Here is a 23,311-nt window from a genome sequence, read left to right as displayed (position 1 = left end):
GAGGGAAGGGCTTGCGAGTTTAACCATTATCAAACTAACAGATTGTCGTGGTAAGTAAGCTCCAAAAGCAAACATGTTGGAATGTTATTTTCCTGTTCTGCAATTTCTGTTTTAAAAATAAAATAATTAACAGTTCATGTGTGCAATCTGCTGCAAGTGTATCAGGCCAAGAATGCATAACACTTAATGACGCAAAACTGGTGATAAGAAGACAACACAAGCAATACGTTTTTGTAGCTGGAACCGGTACTGCCATTTCAGATGCAGTTTGACAAACAGGGTGAAAACGTAGCTCCCCGACAACTTTGGCTGTGAGTTTTCAGCGAGATCAGCTTCCAGAGTCAGCTCCGTATAAAGCAGCAGTATCAAAAGTGCTGGGACAAAGAAGGTGTCACTATATCATGGGATCTTTTTTTCAGGAGTGGTCTAAATTTGGATGAGTTTAAATCAAGTTACCAAACCACACTTTTGAAAACCACCAGTTCGAAAGTGGGAGTGTTTGGGAAGCTGGTTGTCTGTGTGGCAAATAAAAAAGTATTCACACAGAAAAAAGGACTGTAGACTTTGGGTGAGTGGATCTAAAAAGCAATAATGTTGGTCTCCTGAGCAACCAAAATTTTTTCAGTCCTCTGAAGTGTATTGCGTTAGTCTGTAAGCCACTACTTCCAGAACTACCGAGTGCCTTAGATTTTTCAAGTGTTTTTTTCCAGCATGTGTCACGTAGGGCAGTGTAATTACCCTAATCCACAGGGCAAAGAAGATAAGAAGCTGATGCAGTAAAGAAGCTAAGCCCCTGGACAATGAGCAGGTCAGCAGAGGTGGAAGAGAACTGGAACCAACTCTTAAACACTCACAGAATGGCAGGGGTTGGAAGGGACCTCTGGAGATCACCTAGTCCAAGCCCCTGCCAGAGCAGGGTCACCCAGAGCAGGTTGCACAGGAACGCGTCCAGGCGGGTTTGGAATGTCTCCAGGGAAGGAGACTCCACCAACTCTCTGGGCAGCCTGTGCCAGGGCTCTGCCACCCTCAAAGAAAAGAAGCTTTTCCTCATGTTGAGATGAATTTTCTGTGTTCCAGTTTGTGCCCATTGCCCCTTGTCCTGTCACCAGGAGGCACCACTGAGAAGAGTCTGGCCCCATACTCTTGACACCCGCCCTTTAGATATTTGTAAGCATTGATGAGATCCCCTCTCAGTGTTCCCTTCTCCAGGCTAAACAGACCCAAGTCTCTCAGCCTTTCCTCATGAGAGAAGTGCTCCATTCCCTTCGTCAGCTTTGTAGTGCTCTGTTGGACTCTCTCCAGTAGTTCCCTGTCTTTCGTGAACCAGGGAGCCCAGAACTGGACACAGTACTCCAGATGCGGCCTCACCAAGGCAGAGGAGAGAGGGAGGATGACCTCCCTCAACCTGCTGGGCATGCTCTTTTCAATGCACCTGAGGAGACCATTGGCCCTCTTGGCCACAAGGGCACATTGCTGGCTCATGGTCAACTTGTCCACCAGGACTCTCAAGTCCCTCTCTGCAGAGCTGCTCAACTCATTGAAAAAAGGAGACACCTGAAATTAGTGCATACGCTATGTGTGTCTGCTTAGAGCTAATCATGAGGAAAACCCTGACAACAGAGGTATAGCTTACAGCCCTGCTTAGCACATCTCCATCTGCAACCTAGAGTCCTCTTCTGAGGGGACACATCCTGCCCCGTCTTTCCAGCAGCACTGGGGAGAAACACATAACGATGTACAAGCCAGCAGAGCAGCACATGGGAAGAGGAGGGAGGTTGGTCCAAGCACTCCTGCTTTGTGCAGGATGTGCAGGATGCAAATCTACAGGATGGCTGAGTAGAGATGGAAGAGAGGTACAAGTGTTGCAGGAAAGGAAGAGAAGCACAGTGTAAACTTCAGGGCAATCTCTCATCCCTGAATGCCATCATCCTTGCGTTCCATACCACAAAACCAATCTGCTCATGTCAGCAGATCAACAACCCTAAAAACACACTGTTAAAAATCTAAAGCCTATCATATTGAAACATAGAGTGCTTGAAAAATATCTAAGCTTAACATTTTCCCCCTCCTTTAAAAGCAGGAAAAATACCCTATTCTAATATGGCCCTTGAAGGCCATATTCAAGCCTAGAGTGAGATTTCATGGCCCAATTATGAAACCTGGCATTTTGAGGCTTATGTTAGATGCATCAGCATGTTAATGACACTGCTGGGATCCAGTGCATGTTAATAAGAAACAGCTGCTTTCCTTTCTGGAGAGCATGTTCATTTACAGTTTTGAGAATAGAATCATAGAATAGTTTGGGTTGGGCAGGAGCTTAAAAGGTCATCTGCTCTAACCTCCAGCACTGAGCAGGACCATCTTCAACTAGATCTGGTTGCCCAGAGCCCCCTCCGACCTGACCTTGAATGTTTCCAGGGATGGGGCATCTACCACCTCTCTGGGTAACCTGTGCCAGCGTTTGAGCACCCGTATGGTAAAAGATGGCTTCCTTGTGTCGGGTCTGAATCTACCCTCTCTTTGTTTAAAACCATTACCCCTTGTCCTATCTACGGGCCCTACTAAAAAGTCTGTCACCATCTTCCTTACAAGAGCCCTTGAAGTGTTGAAAGGGTGCAAGAAGGTCTCCCCAGAGCCTTCTCTTCTCCCAGCTGGACAACGTCAGCTCTCCCAGCCTTCCCTTCTAGGAGAGATGTCCCATCCCTCTGATGGTGCTTCTGGCCCTCCTCTGCACCCGCCCCAACAGATCCATGATCTTTGGGACCAAGTCCATCTCCTGTCTCACGTATTTTTCTAGGCAAAAAGCAGGAGGGCAGGGACAGGTGGGGCAACATCTTAGCAACCAGCAAGAGTTATGGAACTGAAATATAAATATTATCAAACCTGCTTGTAATGGAAGTATTTTTTCTCACAGAAAAGAAACAGTGATTGCCTACAATCTACATGTTACTATGCACACAATATACTGCCGGGGAATAATGCAGTTTAGTCTCTTACAGTCCTCTTCAGGATCAGCGTCCCCAAATCCAGTAATGCCTGTGGCTGTATCCGGTTTCTCTGTCGTTTCTTTTTGTTTTGTTTTGTTTTTTCTATTGAACTATCTCTCTTGGACCTACTGTGTTTGGTTTACTTTTCTCTCATCTTGGAGGAGTTACACTAGCCACTACGCTAAAAACTTTTCCATATATCAAGATGTACCAGGGTACACTAACCCATAGCATGGCTTCTCCAGACCACTCTTTCAGAGACCAATTTCTTCCCCATTCCCTCAGTGACTGGTACTTGGATATTTAATTCCACCAGCAAGAACTGAGGCCACATACACTCTTAATTAGCAATGACCTATTAGATCATACCAGCCATAGGTGAAACCCTGGCCTCATTGAATCAATCAGAATACCGCCTTTATCTTCAATGAAGTCAGGACTTCACTTAATGTACACAGCTAGAGGTCCATTTGTAGTAAGTACTGAGCTAAATTCCACCTAAAATTATATTCATGCCTTTCCTTTGAAGCCCTGTCCTCCTTCTGCTTTAAGGTAGCTACATTTCAACTCCTTACCAGCACCTTTCCTACATATCTTAGTTTTCCTAATAAACAGCAAAATGAGCTCTGATTACATTTCTCTCTTCTCTTCTGAATCCAAAGAAAATTCCAACATAAAGGTTTTCAGACAGTCATAGAGAAATGACCACAGAAAACAGACTGGCAAGGCTGCAGCAGGACAAAATGCTGTGATTGTGTGTTTGGCCTTTCTTATAGAGCAGAGCAGAGCAGCTGTCGTTCCAGCAAGCAGTGCTGTCAGCCTTCACAAAAGAAAGTCATGTAAATGTCAAGTCATAGGTATAAAAACAATCCTTCAAAACAGCGTCTGTGTATCTCAAAAGCCTGCCTAGCTGTCACCAGTGAAAGTACCATAAGGAATGATGCAAAAGCCTGTTTAGGACAAACAAAGTTTTTGAACTAAATCGAAACTTCTCCAGTAGATCAAGCCACGTCACTCTCTCCTTCAGAAGGAGAATCACATCCTCTTCAGCAAAGTGAATGCCTGTCATAGTGCCTTATCCAGAATCACTATTGTTTGGCTGAGAGCCATCCCCATTCACAAGGTGCCCATCGAAATGCCATATGCAAGCTATCTCCTGAACAAACATCTCCCAAATTAGATTGTAATTTGGTTGTGATAAAGGCATAGAAGAACAATGCATCATCCCTTCTCAACTTGGCTCACCCAGACCAAAAAACTTTACAGTAGTTGGGCTTCCCTACAAAACAGGCTGTTGCTGAGCTGTTGCTGCAGAGACCTGTCTGAGTGTGCAGGTAACCACCTGCTTGGTGCAAGAGTCCTTCTGTTTTCCTTCACTAAGACCACTGGTACATCAGCACTCTCTCTTCCATAGGAGCTTGCAGATAGGTGTTGATTACAGGAGCTTTCAGTAAATGAACAGCAATTGCAAAAGCCCTTTTTCTGATCATGGATCATATCATGGAGCAATAATTTGCTAAAAGTAACAATATAGCAAAGGACACAACAAGAGTTGGAAAGTAGATACTCATAGGGTTTCCAGTGTGCTCTACTAACAAGGCATTGTGAAGAGATGCCTAATTAGAGCAACAAATATTTGAGATTGCAATCCTGTGTGCAGGTATTATGAAGAGACATATGCACAGAAAATAAGAGTTTTGGAGGATCCTGTAGTGCCTATATGTGGACAGAGGAGCTATAACAGACATAACATCTACAGCTGCTTCTGTTCATTGATAAAGTTGCACTTGATAGATGCTAACTTTCAATACTCAGGATACTGGCATGATAAATTATCATCCCTGGTTTCTAAGTGAAGTAGTGAAAGAACATAAAGTTACAAACTTCTCATGCTGATAGCAATGAAGATTAATAACCACTAACCTGAGCAAATACACGTATTCCTAAGAATTCTGAGGTGACCTTCCAGGTCACTGACAGCTTCCCTAATATCAGAGAATATGTTGCAGGGAAAGCCTTTCATAACTGCATCAAATTGCATAATAAACACAATTAGAGGTTTCATCTTTCCTGTTCTTCTGAGGCTGCTGTCGTTGAATCTCATCTCTCTAATGATTAGGAGCCATTACCACTGAAACCAACACGGGAGCACCTTCACAGGACTCGTCTTTTTCCATGAAAAGTCTGTCCTCTTATTCTAACCATCTTTATCACATGATGATTGAATCAAGCATTTTGTTGTGGTTTCCGCTAAGTACAGATTACTATTGGTTTTTAAGGCTATATAGGTCTGTTAGTGTTGAAGTCTTTCAAAACTTGGGATCAGTGAATCTGGAGACTATAATGCTTTTCTTATTCGAAAAAGCCATCAAATGCTCAGTGTGTTGGCACTAGCTCAGATCAGGTACAAGGCACAGCCCTAACACGTCTCCTCACACCACACTACCTCCCCAGCCAAATACAAACCTGACGTGGTTTTTGATTTTGTTTTATAGTGATCAAAACCAATGACATGTTAGAATATAGCCACGTCTGCAACTATGGCATCCTAAATGCTTTCATACTAAGATCTTTTAAAATGGTGTCACACACTATCCCGCTTCTGTTGGAGATATCCCTCCTGATGCATCTTTACACTTCATTGGCCTTTTTTCCCTTGATCAAATCACATCTGCAGGACACGGTCACTCTATGATTAAGGAGTATATTAATGATTTACTACTACACTAGTACTCATCTATATTATATTGCTTAGTAAAATGAAAACACTGAGATTGTTTATTGATCTGCTTTTAAAAAAATCTTCTAGCCCAAAAAGAAGTAAATAGAGAATTTAGACTTTGGACTTTACTCACATTAGTGGATTACCATAGCCAACAGATGTAGATTTGACAAGGTAGCTCTTGGTGAAGATTTAAAATATCACTTCTTACCACTTCAATTGCCTTGAATCTACTGGTTATCTATTTCATAGAGCATGTTTGATGGTTAGTGACTGAAAAATCAGGTATTTATTGCAAGTGCAATACAGACTTGGATGTCTAACTGATGGCATACAACTCTAAAAACGACGGCCTAGGCCCCAGAAAAAACAACACACTAAAGATTTGCTTTCAGTGCATGGATTTTATGCAACTGTGACAGCACCACTGAGTATTGACTCAACCAGGATGTTTACAGAACAGATTTAACACTTTTTTGTATTCTTATATTCAGGAAATAGAGAGACATAATAGAATTGAAACCAGACAGAAATCATTGCCTCACTAAGAGGCACATATGAGTGAGATATGTATTGGCATGCTCTGATGTCCGGTATCAGGGGAAAGAATGAAGGGAAGATATCCTGGCATGGGGCTGTGGGCTCTACCCAGGCTGTGGGCCACCTCTTCCCTGCCCCTAGAAAATGAACATGACAAATACACCATGCACTTTTGTTAGTCCAGATACAAGTGATTCTTGCCATCTTCCAGCTACCGCTATTGATCTTAGGTCTTGGAAGTCTACCCTTGCACAAGTTTGTTATAACCTGTTTGGAAATGTCTGTCCAGAGCTGTTGCCACCAGTGCCACTCTGACATGGTGATGTGGGTTTAGAGGCTTTCATTATTTGTGTTGCCAAACAACTTCAGCCCTACTGAGTCTACCGCCAGTATATAAAATTAGCCCATCTCTCAGAGATATGATTTCTCTCAAAAAGGATGCAAGATGTAGAAGGAGATTAAGGAAGCACAAATATAAAAAGAAAAAAAAGGATTAACTACACATCGATCAAACAGAAGGGCATGTAGTTACACAAAGAGCTGAAGCCTGGCACTATTGACAGAAGACTGAAGATACTTGTTTTGTTTCAAGCTCTTGCATATGCTAGAACCCATATTTAAACTTCCCTACACAGAAGAGCTGACGATTTGTCCCTGCAGTTGAGTTACAATACCTCTCTCCCTAGGTGATTTTGAGTATGTTTTATATTTTAGGTGGATTTACCAGGCAGAGACCATCTTTGTGGTCAGTGGAAAGAGATGCATTAGTTTGAAACTCATCAAACTAGGATCGAAGGTGGGGAGAAAGAAAAGCACACAAACTCTGAAAGAGCTCTGGGGAAAAAAAGGGCTCAAAGAGGTAAGATGTGAAACAGAAAAGGGGTAGTCAGAACAGACAGACAGAGGCAGGAGTCACCATGACATGACTTAGTTGTTCCAAAAGCCAGAAAGAATTAGGGAATGTGGTAGGAGCACATGTTCGAAAGTTCATGCAACACCCTACGAAATGCTGAGTCCCACATAACTGAAGGAGTAAAGAAGATAAGGTGGCAGAAAAAATAAAATAAGAAACAGCTTAGTTACTTTCTGCAGAGCCTACAGACTGATACTGTAGACAACTGGCCTTTGAAGGAGGGGTTCAGAGAAACAACGGTGACCAGATCTCAATAGCAGCCAGGATACCCATGTGGAAAACTTATTTTGAAAGAGGGGAAAGAATACTGAGCAAAGAAATGTTTACAGTAGTCAAGGCGCAAGATGAGAGACTAGAGCAAGGCATGGTGTTTTAACTGTTGACACACTGAAGGCATGTTTTTGCAGCAAAGGAGAAGGAAGCCGGAATAGCTGTCAGCAGCCCAGAGGCATAAGGAGGAGAGTGACCCCAAGGTTACGAGTCTGAGCGACAGGGAGGATGTGGCGTTATCAAAATCAGAAGTGGAGAGAGATTCGGAAGAAAAAATGAGTTCTGTTTTGGCCAGATTAGGAATGATCTGAAGGCAAAACAACCAGGATTATGTGTCAGGGAGGCAGTCAGATATGCAAGACTAGACAGAACAGAGCAGAAGGTTTAAGAGTTATTGGCAGAGAGACGATAGCCAAATCCGTGTAACTGGATGTTGTCATCCAGGGACATGGGTATGGAAATCTCCAGGCAAATCAAGTAGTGACTAAATCCCTTCCTTGCCACCTCACAGAGGTTCTTACCTAGTTCCAAAAGAAATTATTTAAAATAGTGCTGCAAAAACATGCATAAAAAAAGCTGTCTCTTCATAAAATCTAAAGATCATACTGTTTCTAAAATTAGGGCAACCACTAAATGAAAGTTAACCCGAACAATAACTTTAGCTAAACTTCAGGTCACATGCATTTAATATAATGAGATGAAGAATATGAAAAGGCCATTCATAATGGAATTCATCGAGTTAGGAATGCCATGCTTAGCTGCCTTATAACATATAATTAATGATCCTATAAAAATCCAGCAGTACGAACTCTCCCGGCTGCCCGTAGAACCGTTCTTTATGCTGGGTAGGGCAAGCAAGCATCTGCTTCCACAAATACTGCCCTTTGAGAAGCTGAAAAGCTTTTTTTTCCCCTGCTCCATGAGGGACCACACTGCCATTTCCATGACACTCTGAGCTTTGAACCATTACCCAAATCAGACTATAGCATTTGGCAACCCAGTACACATCTGTCATGATAGACTGGTTATTGGTGAAATGTTTGAGAAAAAGTCATTAACTCTTTTCCATTGCTTCTAATACCCCACCTTCCTCAAGATTATTTATAATCCCCACTAAACCCACCCTCTTTTTATAGACTGTTAAAGCAACAGAGAAATATATACTGTCTGGAGATCTGTCTTGCCTTATACCACTCCCAACCATTTGGTACAACAAAAAGACGTTCTCTCTCCATCAAAGGCCTGATCCCTCCTGAAGCCTTGATGCTCAGATTCAAGGTTAAAGGATTAAGGCCTGAAGCATTGAGTACCAGAGGAAAGGAAGCCAAATATCAAAAGAAACACAAAAATCAATCCTCTTCACCGCAGGAGCAGTGTGAAGAACAAATCAGCTGGGCTGAATCTAAAATTTTCTCTGCATGGCTCTCAAAAATCAGCACTGTTATAAACGTAATGGGTAGTTCTGCAAAGCGTCAGCACCCATGCAAAGCCACAGAGTTCAGCTCAACACACCAGTGCGGTCTGCAAAGTTTTATGTCAGAATAATTCAGTGGCAAATACACAAAGTCCACTTGAGAGAAAGTGAGAGCTGGAGAGTGAGCAAAGCCTGCGTGCCGTTATCTTTATATGTAGTCTGTATATCTGCAAGTGGCAGAATCTAATATTTACTAGAGTTTGCCTTTTGCTTCAATTCTCTGTGTGCTGAAGCGCAGCCAAGGTCACAGGAGAGGTGGGGGAGTGGGTTTAGCTTAGTGCAGCTGTAATCAGGGCCAGAACAGCAGGGTACAGAGGATTTCTTGCTTAACTTTGTAATACCAATAGCTTTTGTTCTTAGTCCTGCCCCATCAGTTCTGATATAAGCTTTTAAATGGCATGAAAGTTGTGCGGGTGGGTTTAAAATCTTCTAATTTAAAACTACCTTCCAGAACATTTTGTTTTATAAGATTTTTCTTAACTTTTCCAACTGACAAATTTCTGGGACATATGAATATCTAGATTAAACATCATTGACTCTTCATCCAAGATTACATATAAAAATAAAAAGTAACAAAATGATATGTCTGAAAAAGTAATCAAGTCCAATTTATAAAAATAGAATTCAGGTTTTCAAAATTCAATTCAGGCAGTAAACTAACAGTGTCTAGATTTTCCCGTAAAGCAGGCATCTGCAAATGACTTGCAAAAATGTCTCTCACTGTCTGCAAATGTTGGCAAGGAACAAACTTCTTCAGGAGATGCATGAATTTTAAATATTTCAACCCAAAGAAAAAAAAAAATCTCAGCATTTTCAATTCTGATACGTGATATTACAGAACCATACTCATGCAGAAGACTGGCAGGAAATGCAAGTTTTGTGAAAATACCGAAGTACTAGAGTTTTAGCAAGCCTGTTTTCACTGCTTGCCATCCTATGCTTAGCAGTGTTTCTAACACCAGAATTCCTGTGCTTTTTGAAGACCTCACCTACAGGCTGGCTCCATATGCCTAAGGAAACTACTTATGGTATCTCCTACTTACATCTTAAACCTCAAGTCTATCAGTAGATTCAAGGTTACTTTGGACTGTAATGGAAATGATGTAATACTGCTGTGTGCAGCATACATGATCACGAGAACAGAATCAGCATAATTCAGGTAAATGTAAGACAGGTAGCTTCAAAACCCTGTCGCAGTTGAAAGTAAACCTGAAAATTAGATTAGCGAAGCAACCAGGTCAGCGGAAATGAACTCCTTGCTCCCCAGTCTGATAAGAATCACTGCCCATCTTAAAAAAAAAAATATGTATGCATAGATACATGTAAAAAATTGCCATCCCTGCCACCCCCATTCAGCAATAAGCTTTTAGTAACCTCATCAGCACAAAAGCCTTCACCTACAAAAGCAAGTAAACCTATCACCTTCAGGATCTGCACTGGCAGTAATGAAGAAAAAATGTTCACCTAACCCCAACTATACTCTCTCGTTACATCACAACAGACCTTAAGAAGACATCTGTTGAAGGGATGCTGTGCCATGGCCAGACAAAACCATGAGAGAAAACAAAACTCATATATGTACCTAATTCAGCATTTGCACTATTGGCAGATCCGCAAGCACTTCTTTTACCAGCCAAACGAGTGTTCACTCCACAAATATCCTATCTAAAAATGATACAAACTTCAACATAAAATTATCTGGAACAAGAAAGTAACTTGGGCGTTAAAAGGAGCACTAACAAGTGGGTGAGCAGCTTCCAGATACACAGATTTTATGGGCCATTTGCAAGCACAGTTGATTTCAGCCTGATTTAATGTGCCAGTCTGCCAAAACAGCAAAGAGATGAAAAACAATCCCAACAAACTGTGTTCAATGCATTCCTAAAAGTTGGCCAAGTACTATATAGATGCACCTCAAGAGACCAAGGAAAACTCATAAATCAGATGAAGCCTGGGAGGTCTTGGATGATGAGCCGGTTATGGCACTGGCAACGGTTTCTCCTCTAGAGGCTCAGGACAAGAGTAACAGGAGGCGATGCAAACCAGTATGAAGAACTGACAAGAAAACTCCAAACGGGAAATAAAATGGGTGCTACCATTGACACCAGTTTTTAAATACTAGTTCCCTTCAAAAACGGGAATAATTAGGCCAGTGCAAGTCAGGTCAGAGGTGGCTGAGCTGTGTGATTGCATGTGATTTTTGTTTACTTTTAAAATAGTTGGAAGGGGGGGATTGTCTGAACAAACCTGGATATGCCTGGGACAGCAGGGGGAGCTGTGAGTCTGCGTTCCTCTGCACGTCTGTTTAATTGTGCTGAATACTTTGGACAAAAACACAGAAGTATGCTTGCACATCACCATAGAAAGATGCCTGCATGTCTAACAAGCCGCAAAAAAAATCAAGTTCATAACAAAGCATTAAACAAGGAGCAAGAGATAATTGTCACCTTCTCTCACATGATAATAAAAATAGTTGCACCATAAACATAAAAATCTTTTAAAAGAAGACCCCTGACAGCATTCCCCCCTGGAACTATCACCATAGCAATGAGCATTCAAACAGGGGGAAAGTACTGCTGAATTCTGTGTTTGATATTTTCAGCTAACTAAAAAAACAACTGGAAAAATTACACACGGGTGATATAGAATGAAGCACACAAACATAAAAAACCTTCAACGAAATTAAAGGTGGCAAATTCCACATGCAAATCTTTAATATTGCAGGAAAGAAATCCTTTAACCAGGTAGCATACATCGAAGGAGTGCTGCAGATAACTGTAAACCCATCCGACAGCTGCTGTATCCAACAATTTCTATTTATAACATTTTGCACAGGTCACTGTAGAGGTGCAGTGGCAGTATTGTGTGAAATTTGAGGAAAAGATGCATGTTAGAGAGAAGGCACTAGAAAGCTGTACTGGCAGAGCCATATAGGAAATCTAAGAATCGGAAAAGCAGGGTACCTTGTATGGTAAGATTTAGGCACAGAGCAGAGCTCTGGAGAGGAGTGCTTGCAAAGTAGCGAACTCTATCTTCTCCAGTTGGTGCTATTAAATAGGTCTTATTTCCATGACATTCAGATCCAAAGCTAAGATTAAATACAAGACAGTAGAGTGGATTGTTTTAAAATTCCTCTCCCAGAGGCAGACGTCAGGAGCACACACAAAAGCAGGTGCTGGGTGTATTGATCCTACTGAATACGCATGGAGTGGGTACTTGAGCATGTACCAAGCATCTGCGTCTGGGAGATGGAAGGCGCTTTGTAAAACGCTGTTTTATGCTAAACAAATGCATCAGGTTATGTTTTTATTTTGAATATTTTAAAGCATCTTACACACTGGGGCAGGCTTGAAAAGGAGTTATACAGACAACTTGCCATTAATTGTACAAGTTACTGTCTCCTATACTATCTACTATAGCTGAAAATTGGCTGTGGGCTCACTTAGGAGCACTCCAAGCTACTGAAAACCATCCTCAATAAAACCTGCTCTGACTGCTGCACCTTAGAGAACTGGAGATCCTGCATCTGAAGACTCTTCAGGTCCCACACACCGACCCAGCTGCAAGCAGGCAAAGGGACAGACACATTTCTGCCCAACAGCTCCTCAACATACTCAGCAGGGAAGTGACAAATTCAACACTGCAAATTCATACTGGGACCATCCAAAGAGGCTGAGATGGACAACGCTTACTGACATTGATAATGAAAAAAAAACATAACAGCACATTTAAAAGAGAAAACAAAAGAAGCATCCATTAGCAAATTTGGCTATAGTTTGCAGTAGTCCCCAAGATAAAAGTTTTCCTTTTCATAGACACACTGTGACCAAAATCTCTATTAGAAATCAAACTCTGTACTGTATTTGCTTATGGAATCTTTTTTTCCTTTTTCAAGGAGGGAAAAAATTAATCCCTCCAGGAGATGACAAGATGCCTTTTAAAGTACATATCTCATTTCTGACTACAATTACCTTTCAATAGCTTGGCACAGCTGCACGCTCCTATTTGCTTTTTGTTTTTCATTAAGGGCTCCTCTATTATTTGTACCCATCCTATAGCATTTATGCCTGGCAGTGATGCATATTCCCTTGCCTACGATTCTTCCCACAGATAGTAGAGAATAAATTGCAATTAGATTTTCGTAATTGTAGATAATTAACTCAAAATGAGCTGTTAATTATAAAAAAACCCTATGTTTTTCAGTTCTTGATTATATTATTTATTTTACTTCTAAACTCCAATATCTCACTTCAGCAAGGTAGTATTTTAAAGGACTTTCACCATTTCCTTTAAAATACCAGAATACTTTTAAGTTAAGTTTTGCTTATTCGAAGACTGAAATCAAGTTTCATGCTGTGAGATTTGTTAGAGGAGCTCTCCTGTAAGAACTGGAAGTCAGAGAGGACTGGTTTTCCATTAGGGTTCTGATAGCGTTTGCTCTAAAAAGAGCAGGTCAATTAAAAAACAAATAGCATCAACAACAAAAAAAAAAACACAAACAAAAAAACCCAAAATAATAAACCACGAGACTGTTAAAAAAAAGGATATGTTCCTACCATCTCTCCCTCCTTTCTAAGCTCTAGCCACCGACTTGCACACTCTCTCTCGATACTGAAGAAAACAACACTTACATATTCCAATGCATAAAACAGACAAATGGACTTGTCTTCTGTAGCCTCTTTCAGCCTTACATTAGAGTAAATTATTTAGGGAGCATTCATCTGTTAACCTTTGAGAAACTGAAGATGGCATATAGGAAGAAAAACTTCCAAGTGTTTTGCTGCCAAACTTTGGAACCAGCTGGCATGGCAACTTGAGACTGCACAAACACATTTTAACTTTGAAAAATTACAGTAAATTAAACCAGGGGAATGAAGAGAGGGTGCGGAACCTTTTGAAATCTGGAACTCTCATTTTGTTAACGGCACAGGTTTTCCTCATTTTCCTGCTAGGCTATGTAGATTTTTGCAGGTTTTTGGTAAGCTGTTGCCAAGAAGCCCTACAGATGTTCTAGGTTACATTTTTCCTCGGAGGGGCTTAATGCTACTGCATCTTAAACATATCATGACTTTTTATCTCTTTTGTTACAGTGATCACACTTTGATCACTTCAGTCTGTGTGAAAACCAAACAAAAAAGCATCAGAATACAACAACGATATGCCAGTAACTCACAGCAGCCAAACACCTGGTTAAGCAGTGAAGTATTCCAAGGAAACTAACAACTCCTGTTGTTCCGGAGAAAGAAGTATTTTCCCTTTTCAGTGAAGACTTATCTCAATAAAATAAAATAAAATCAGTATCGCTTAATGTTAAAAAAATAAGAAAAAATAAAGCGTTGGACCCTTAGTTTACAAATAAATCAACAGTTCTTCCAATATTCTCATAGTGGAGAGAAAAGCCTATTATTTTAAAGACTTATCTTGTCACTACAAAAGGGCCCATTTGAAGGACGGCTGCTCGTCTTGTCCACCAGAGAGGCAATACTTTGGTCAAAAGAACATCTTTAGCTAAAGCACAGAACAAGAAGCTGTTACTTTTTGAGAAAGGGAGAGAAACCTTGTCGAATCCACAGTTTTTATTTGTTGCTTTTCTAGTAAGCCTGAATCTTCTTCCAGTGGTAACACGAAATGTGACAGGGTAGGACAGAAAGAAAGCACAATAAGGTATTGATTAGTTTTAAATGGCATGCAAAATTGAAATAAAGAGCTAAATATTGGCATCACTCTACTTACAGATATTTCAGTGGTAGTTTGCTCTGATTGCACTGAAGCAGAGTTGCAACACAGTATTGTTTAAAAAAAAGTAACTGTCACCAATTGTAAAACATCATTTCTATCTGGGAGCTAAAGGATAACGTATATTTTACATCAGGTCTGAATCAAGACTAAAGAGATGTTCTGATCCTACTTAAAATAAAAAACAGCACCTAGGACAAAGAACAAAAGGTAAGATTTTGTGAAAACTCCATTTTGCACTGGACTAGTTTCGTGTCCTTAAGAGATGACACACAAAACCTGAGACCTCTACAGGAAGTCAACCCTAAACCTTGAGTAATAGGTCAGCTTAACTATTGAGTTGACTCAAGATGCAGCAGCCAATGCATTTTACCTTTCCTGAAGAAAAAAGCTCTTAATCCGAAACAAACACATGAACAAATACACTTGGCAGCCAACAGCACACTGTCAAGAAGATATACCGACACTGTGAAGTACTCAGAAGTGAAGAGAGAAATTACCTTAGCCCCATGCTGTTGCTGTTCATCATCAGAGCTAGTTCTCCAGGTTCTTCATCAATGGGCACATCTTGTGAAACAGGTACATGGCCTCTAAACCTGAAAAAGCAGAGTTAGGTGGTTTTGCAGCTGGTCAAATCATCACACCAGGAACTCACCACAAAAAGGTGAGATGTGTGTCTACAAACAGGGCACTTAATCACGTTAAATGCAGAAGTTTCATGACTGTTTTCACACTTTCAAATATACTTTTGTATTGGAAGGCTGACTTATGTCCAATGCCTTTGCTTCTAAGGGTTTCCATTGGGAAAAAGATGAGAAAAATTTCAGTTACTGATTTGCAAGGACCTGCTCCCTTAAGAAAACGGTCACAGTGCTCAAAGGCATCGTGTATAAACTGCATAAAATGCAGAATTCGTTTCAGATGGTTGTGTGTCCTGAAATTATGGGCCTGGAGATGATGCTCCATTTTTAATATACTACACCACCTTTTTCTTTCTCTCCAATGAAGATAGGAAAGTCAACAATAGAGGTACTTCTCCCTTTTTATTTGAATAAAATTCCTGTTTCCAGGATTTACCCATATTTGTGTCTCTGGTGTGGCTGGCATCAGGAGTCACTGAACTGCCCCCTTCTCTGCACACACACCATTATTGACAGCCAAGCAATTGCTTCACATAGAGAGAAACTGCAAACTGAATGCTCACTTGATGCTTAGTAGGGAAATGTGGGAAAATAAAATACAGTTATGATGCAGCGTGGCCAAAAAAAGGACCAATTCATACTTTCGCTAAAAGAGCTGAAGAGTTAATAGCCAATAATTACAAATGGTCAGACCTTTTACTTGTCATTCAATGACAAACTTTCAGCATCTCAGAATGGACCTTAACCAGCAGTCCACCTATGCAATAAGGACAGACAAAAATAAACACTATCTGGAAATGGATTTTTGTTGTATTGTTTTTTTAAACCGTCATGATGTTAAGAGATGAACTATGTTAGAGCCTCCTGACAATGAAGTAAAGGGTATCTGAGCTTAGCTAAACAAATTTTTATTGTTTGTAGTAGATAAAATTACCCTATTATCAAGAGCAAAAGTGAATTATATACCCAGAACTGAAACAGAATTGTGATGCCCAAGAGATTTACCTGTAAATTTCAAAAATTTAATCCTGAAGAGACTGAATATTTTTTAAGAGCAAGCACGCTATATTCTAGTTGCTTTTCGTAGAGAGAATATGGCAAATGTGCTTTCACCTGCACCTCTGAGAAGAGATCATGAAAATACTAAGTCCTCAGATTAATCATATATGATTTTCTTTCACAGAATTCTTTTGGGTAACTAGAGCCATGTAAACCATGAAGGTTTTTCTAGAAAAAAAAAAAGGCTAAAATAGGCATAACGGCTTTATTATTATAAAATATAATAATATATATTTATTATATTGGCTATATATGTATTGGCATATATATATTATATGGCTTAAAAAGCACATCATTATAGATATATTAAAGGTCAACTTTTTTCTGGGCTTATCATGGCTCAAATGCTGAAAAATATCCATTAGAAACAAAAACACCAAAAAACTCGGTGTGTATGTCCTTCATATTCTACTTGTTTTTCATTAGAGGAGGGATGCATGCATAGAATTAAGGTATTTGATGATTAAGAATCCATCTGTTCCTACTTAATTCTCACCTGAAGTCATAATCCTTTGTTTGTGACCTCAGTCATTTTCAACACACACAATTGTGATTGCCTTCAAGGCAGGCATTTTTAAAGCCACATAAACACATTATTTTCAATGTAAGCCACAATCCAAGACAACAAACAAAAGAGCACCTAAATTATGGTGTTCTCTTTCAGAGTTTGAAAAGTAACCAGGGGGCTGGGATTAAGGAGAGAAAGTGATACATTCCTCCATGGTGGTTATAATACGTGAATGTAGGAAGTGGGTCACGTAATGCGGACTCTCACGGGATGCTGTCAGCAATTGCCATATTAAAAAAAGTATTGAAATGAGCATTCTTGTGAAACCCTCCTATTGCTTCTTCTAAAAGACTGCTACATTTTTCCCCGTTGCTTTCCTTTACTAATGCTGAAATTATAGTACTCAACTGAGTTACGCTGGCTAACTCAACATGCTTTAACTTGCCCCCTTTCACTGTTCCTCTCTACTCTGCCAACATCATACCAATAAACCAGTTTCTCCCTCTTTCCCAGAGATCCCATTTACGTTGTCAGGAAGGTACTACCTAACCTTCTGCAAGAAGCTTACAGGCCTTCCAAGCTGCATCCCATATTTCTATGGTTATTGCCTTTTCCTTCTTCTAGTTTTAAGCGTGCATTGGGCCTTGGTCTTGGCATTTTCCCTTCTGTAAACATCATTGGAAAGAAAATGACCATGCTACACGAGCTCCCTTACTTTTCCATATATATATGTGTGTGTGTGTGTATATATATATAAAAAAGATATTTCATATATATAAAATGATATCCATCTTTTCTGTAAAACACACTTCTTCCACTCCCTACCTAGGAAGGTGCAATACTTCAAAACTGACTTCTCTAAGGAAAGAAGGGAGAATGCTGCATCTATGTCATCCATGCTCACACTTCTCTCTTACCAAATGTCTGTATTCCTTCAAGTGCCTGCACTGATCAACCTCTCCTTTTCTTCTACTGCTCCTCTTTTCCTACCTGCTCTTGTAGCACTGCTTTTCTGGTGCCTTTCTTTCTACCACATACTGTTTTCCTCTGCTGCTTTCCACAGCCATCATGCTGTTTCCCAACAGTATATGCTAATATACTAAAAAGTTTCCTCTCCTCTAAATCACTGAGAGAGAGAATTTGTGCCACAGGTCTTGCCCATCTTGTTTTATCAGTTACATTCTCCCACTTTAATTAATGCTTTTTATCCCACTTTAATGCCCATGTGTTCATTAGATATTTTTTTTAAATTATAAATCACAAAATCACCTGTTATAATCCATACGGGATTGGTGTAATTGCTGTTGTTTTAGGAGCAGTTTTGCTTCTTGCTTAGCCAATAAATGTTGGAGTCGTTCCTTTTCAATTTCCAGCTCCATTTTCTGCAGAAGGAGCTTCTGCCTTCTTTCTTCATACAACCTTTTAGCCTGCTCTGTTTCCTTAGTCCCCGAGTCCACGCTGTCATTCAGGCCAGAAACTCGAGAGTGCCTAGAGTAATCACAGGTTTTGTGAACTGGCCCAGAGTGTCTTCTAAGCACCTGGCTGAGACGGTGGCTCTCTTGCACGCTCCCCGAGCTCCCTACATGCCTGCAGGCACAATCGTGACTCACTTGCTGAGGGCATGTGCTCTGAAATTCATTTGCTTTCCGGTCCATCTCCTGAGCCGGTTTTACACAGTGAGGGCTCCTCTGCTTGGCGGGGGAAATCATATTGTTACACTTTCTCTGCAAGTCATTTTCTACTGGATATTCCTTCAGACGCTCCTGATGGTTGTAATGGACTTCAGTCTCGTAACCGTGGTTATTCCTGCAAGGCTGAGACAATGCAACACGGGCTGGGCTTCCAGCCTTTGATGCTCTACTGTTCTTATAGAAAGTTTGAGGCGCCCCAATACCCAAGTAGGAACCATCGAGCTCCAAAGATGGCTGTCGGCATGATCTCTTCTTACTGGATACCTGCAATAAGAGAAACAATTTCCTGTGAATTACCAAAATTTTTCTTTTCTTCTTAATTTCCCTTGGTAAATGTGTTTTCTCAGAAACAGACTTGCTGCATCATGCTGATGGACATACAGCCAAACCCGAGACAATGTTTATCAGAAGACAGACCCAAATCTGCTTTCAAATCTACATTCCATTCCATCTATACAAGTATAATAAATGTAAAACTACTGCCTGCAGGATCCTCAGCGTAAAATGAGTCGCTTCAGAGTATCAAGTAGTTGTGAGCATCTAGGATTACATAAAATCAACTTGAAGAGTGGCAAAAAACATTAAATGTTAATGTTTGAAAATGTTTAATTTTGAATACCAAGCCAAAATATCCATTCAGCCACTATAAATACTCTTTGATTGGCCATTACACAGCAGGAGATTTGATGTAAAACATTTCACCTTGCACTGAATGGGATATTACTTACCACTGGAAATTTGATGAGAGTTTTTGAAATATCTTTACAGAAACACAGATAAAAACCAACTACTTTCTGTAAAAAATGGTTGTACATCAAAAGCTGTCATTTAAATACAAAACATGTTTAAATTCAGCTATAAACATAAGTGATTTTTCAATTAAGCTGGGCAAGTGATTATACTCTGATAAAACTCTGAAGAAAGCAAGCAACTGTAATTCACATTTGTCAACCTAGTGCAAGCAAATTCTAGTGGTTTTGTTATACTCGTGGATATTATGCAACAGACGCCAAAATCCTACTTACATCCTGGAGTATCTCTGCACTATGGTTCACCTAAGCAGTTAAGCATTTTAGATTTTATGCACATCAGAACAGCAGTGAATCCGGCACTCGCACTTCTTTTGCTAGACCCGTGCATTAATTCCAATAGCATACTGAATTTAAACTCCTCCAGCCTTTGGGACCTTTCACAAAGTTCTAATTTTTTTTAATTACAGAAGCCAGGTTTGTTAAAGATAACAAAACTACTGCAGTGAAAGTGGTTTAGCAGGGAAATTTGGTATCCACTGATGGAAAGAAAAGTATTATTTGCACTCTGGCAATGCTTGTAATAAATAGGTATTTTCCACACAAAGTGGATGACAGTCAGCAAGCCCCAAAACACTAATACTTAGGAATGCAAGCAAGCGTCCAGCAATGATTAGAAGAGAGATGTAATCCAAATCTATGCAGTGTTTATATGTATAATTTAAATTCTTTTTTATAAATAAACAAAATACCAAATACACTCTGCTGCCCTTCAAGACAACCAATTACAAGTTGCTTGTAGACTTCACAGAATGTAAATTAGCATGGATTAGCACCTGAATGCTGATATTTTATTATTTCCAGTTTTGTGGATACAAATATATCCTCTCTGCCATGTGATTGAAAGCCAAGGATGTAATGTTTTGCCCCAAAGGGCCCAATGAGTTGGAGGCATTTGCATTAATGTCAGTGCTAAATGTCTGAGGAAAGTCTGGTGCTTGGACTGGGTGAAAAGTGCAGGACATTAAAATATTTTAAAGTCAGAGGGCCTGGCAGGGCAACTGAGCAGAAATGCAACATGCTGCCAAAAAGACGGAGTTTTGTTATTATTTGTAGCATGCCATCCTTGTCTGCAATATTTTCTAGCCAAATAAAGGCTACAAAGCCCTTTTAATCTAAATTAGATAACAGATAAAGGGATGACTAGCAACAGGAAGAAATATTACAGAAGGAGGAAATAAGAGAATCCAGTGGTTACACTCTGTCTCTTATTTCCCACCTTACCTGCTTCTGGTGAGGACGCATTTAGGGCACCAGTGAAAAAGGCTTTCACGGTGGCCAGTTTCCCAGCGCCCTAGGGCAGCAGAAGGTGGCAGAGCTGAAGGCATTCTTAGAGGATCCTATCAGAGCTGGCAGCTTAGGGTGGTCTACAAAAAGCACACACCTACCCTTCTGCTGCCCATAAACAGAAGTAAAAATGAACAACAAAAAAAAAGACTCAAAAGATGAAATAACTGAGAATTTCTTTATTTTAGCAGTTTGTTTTATTGGCTGAAGAAACAAAAGAATGTTAAGAAATCGAAGCACATGAATGAAGATGGTTCAAAATAATCATCAGGAGCAGGTTTAAGAATAAAGGCCCACATCGCAAATTAACTTCATGGCTGTGACTCTATTAAGAGTCCCTGAAGGCCCTAAAAGAGAGGTTCCAGTTAGCATTTGTTGACCTTGGCCACCATTAAATCTGCCCTGATGGTCTCAGAAATGGCATTGACATTTAAAGACTTCATAACAAGGCAGAGAAACTTTAATGTTATTTCACACTTACAATATGTTTGCAGGGGGAAAATTCTCATTAATGTCATTGAATGTGAGTGGGGTTTTTTATTGCTTCAGAAGAAGGAGGTCACATTAGGCAGAAGACTGAGTTCCAACACACCTTTGACGGCTACTCAGTACTTTGCAGGGTCTAACCCCAAAGAAAAATTAATTATTGGGAGTCAGAAGTTAGTCAACAACAACTTTTTTAGCAATTTGTGTTTTTCTGTTAATTCTTTAATTGAAAACTACAGCTGGATTGTAGAGGCTGCAGGGAAAATGAACTGACGTTTACACTTATGAGGGATCAGATGAGACCAGAGCATGCCACAACAGTTCTGTAAGATGCAGACCAGGTAAAGGGGAAAAGTGGAAAAAATAAATAAATGCAAAGACCCACCTACTACCACGAATCCGAAGATGCACAAGCCTAACGAACTGGGTAATTTTACAAGATGAGTTTAAGAAAGATATTGCCTATGGGACACATGGAAACCATGACGGACCATGATGGAACAGCTGTGCTTTCCCCTCCATGGAGCTCTTCCATGCTTGCTGTTCAGTATTTAAAGATACAACTTCCTCTAACTGAGGCTTAAACAAACAAACAAACTCAGACTGCTCCTTGCAACATATGGAGTTAATAAGACTTGATCAGATGTGAAACTCTTGCATGGAAACACACAGATACTAAAAAAAAGTTCAAATAATCTTTAGAAGGGTTTAAAGAAGAAGACATGGGGGGAGCTCTACAAAATCTTTACCGCAATCACAGTAATTTTTGCTCAGGGATTCAGAGCAGAGCTTAAACAAACATCCAGTCCTTAAAACTTCCTAGAAACAGACAAACAGCACACCAGTTTTATGCACGCAGCATCATGATCTCTGCAAATTTTTCTTAACTGCAACTTGTGTGCTCTGCAGTGTTAACTCATGGCACTGGCAGAGAACCGTTTACAGAATGACTCCACCACACAGGGCTTTGTATCACATGGGATGAACTAGTAATGTGTCAGATCTTACAATCTCAATGCAGGCAAGGATCTGAGACACTTCACTGGGAGCTCCAAATGTACAAAATGTTTAAGAAATAGCCCAAAATCATCGTGCAAGTTCCTGCATGTGGGTTGGGGCAATCCCAAGCACAGATACAGGCTGGGCGGCGAACGGATTGAGAGCAGCCCTGAGGAGAAGGACTTCGGGATGTTGGTTGATAAGAAGCTCAACATGAGCCAGCAATGCACGCTTGCAGCCCAGAAACCCAACCACATCCTGGGCTGCATCAAAAGCAGCGTGGCCAGCAGGGCGAGGGAGGTGATTCTGTCTTTCGGCTACGCTCTAGTGAGACCCCACCTGGAGTACTGCATCCAGCTCTGGGGTGCTCAGCACAAGAAGGACATGGAACTGTTTGAACAGGTCCAGCAGAGGGCCACAAAGATGATCAGAGGGCTGGAGCACCTCTGCTATGAGGACAGGCTGAGAGAGTTGGGGTTGTTCAGCCTGGAGAAGAGAAGGCTCCGGGAAGACCTTATAGCGGCCTTCCGGTACCTAAAGGGGGCCTACAGGAAAGATGGTGAGGGACTTTTTATCAGGGAGTGTAGTAATAAGATGAGGGGTAATGGTTTTAAACCAAAAGATGGGAGATTTAGACTAGATAATCAGGAAGAAATTCTTTACTGTGAGGGTGGTGAGACACTGGCCCAGGTTGCCCAGGGAAGCTGTGGATGCCCCATCCCTGGAGGTGTTCAAGGCCAGGCTGGATGGGGCTTTGAGCAGCCTGGGCTAGTGGGAGGTGTCCCTGCCAATGACAGGATGTTGGGACTAGATGATCTTTAAGGTCCCTTCCAACTCAAACCATTCTATGATTACCTCAAGAAGTATTGCACTCTAAGGACAAAAGCTAGGGTCCTAGCAAATACAGTGTTGTTACGGTGAACAGCAAAATTCATACAGATGTTAAGAGCATTAGAGTTTACCCTATAGCACCTGGGTTTGTAGTGTGTAGTTGAAATATATTTGAATACAGAAAAAAAGACAAGGAACTAAAACTGTTCTCATTGTATCTTGAAAACATTCCCCTAACCTGGATTTTCAGCTCTGGGGTTTCTTTTGGTGTGGTAGTAACAGATGGAGAAACATGCAGGTCCAGAAATAGTCCATTGCGCTGATTTGAGTGTGGACCCTGGAGGAAGCCAAAAAGAAT

At 40.6% G+C, this 23,311-nt stretch overlaps 1 protein-coding gene across 4 annotated transcripts in view; it reads right to left on the bottom strand.

The window, feature by feature from the left end:
* KIAA1328 (KIAA1328 ortholog) overlaps positions 1-23,311 on the bottom strand; it is a 175,954-nt gene that overhangs the window by 40,809 nt on the left and 111,834 nt on the right. For all 4 annotated transcript variants that reach the window (XM_054184651.1, XM_054184650.1, XM_054184652.1 and 1 more), the window contains 2 exons: positions 18,120-18,805; positions 15,143-15,238 (listed from right to left, as the gene is read on the bottom strand). In XM_054184651.1, coding sequence (XP_054040626.1) covers positions 15,143-15,238; positions 18,120-18,805 — 782 coding nt within the window. The remainder of the gene's footprint in view (positions 1-15,142; positions 15,239-18,119; positions 18,806-23,311) is intronic.

The sequence above is a fragment of the Rissa tridactyla genome, chromosome Z, assembly GCF_028500815.1.
Source record: "Rissa tridactyla isolate bRisTri1 chromosome Z, bRisTri1.patW.cur.20221130, whole genome shotgun sequence".
In the NCBI taxonomy this organism is placed as follows: Eukaryota; Metazoa; Chordata; class Aves; order Charadriiformes; family Laridae; genus Rissa; species Rissa tridactyla.
The sequence above is the reverse complement of the archived record's forward strand: the minus strand, read 5'-3'. Positions and strand labels throughout refer to the sequence as shown.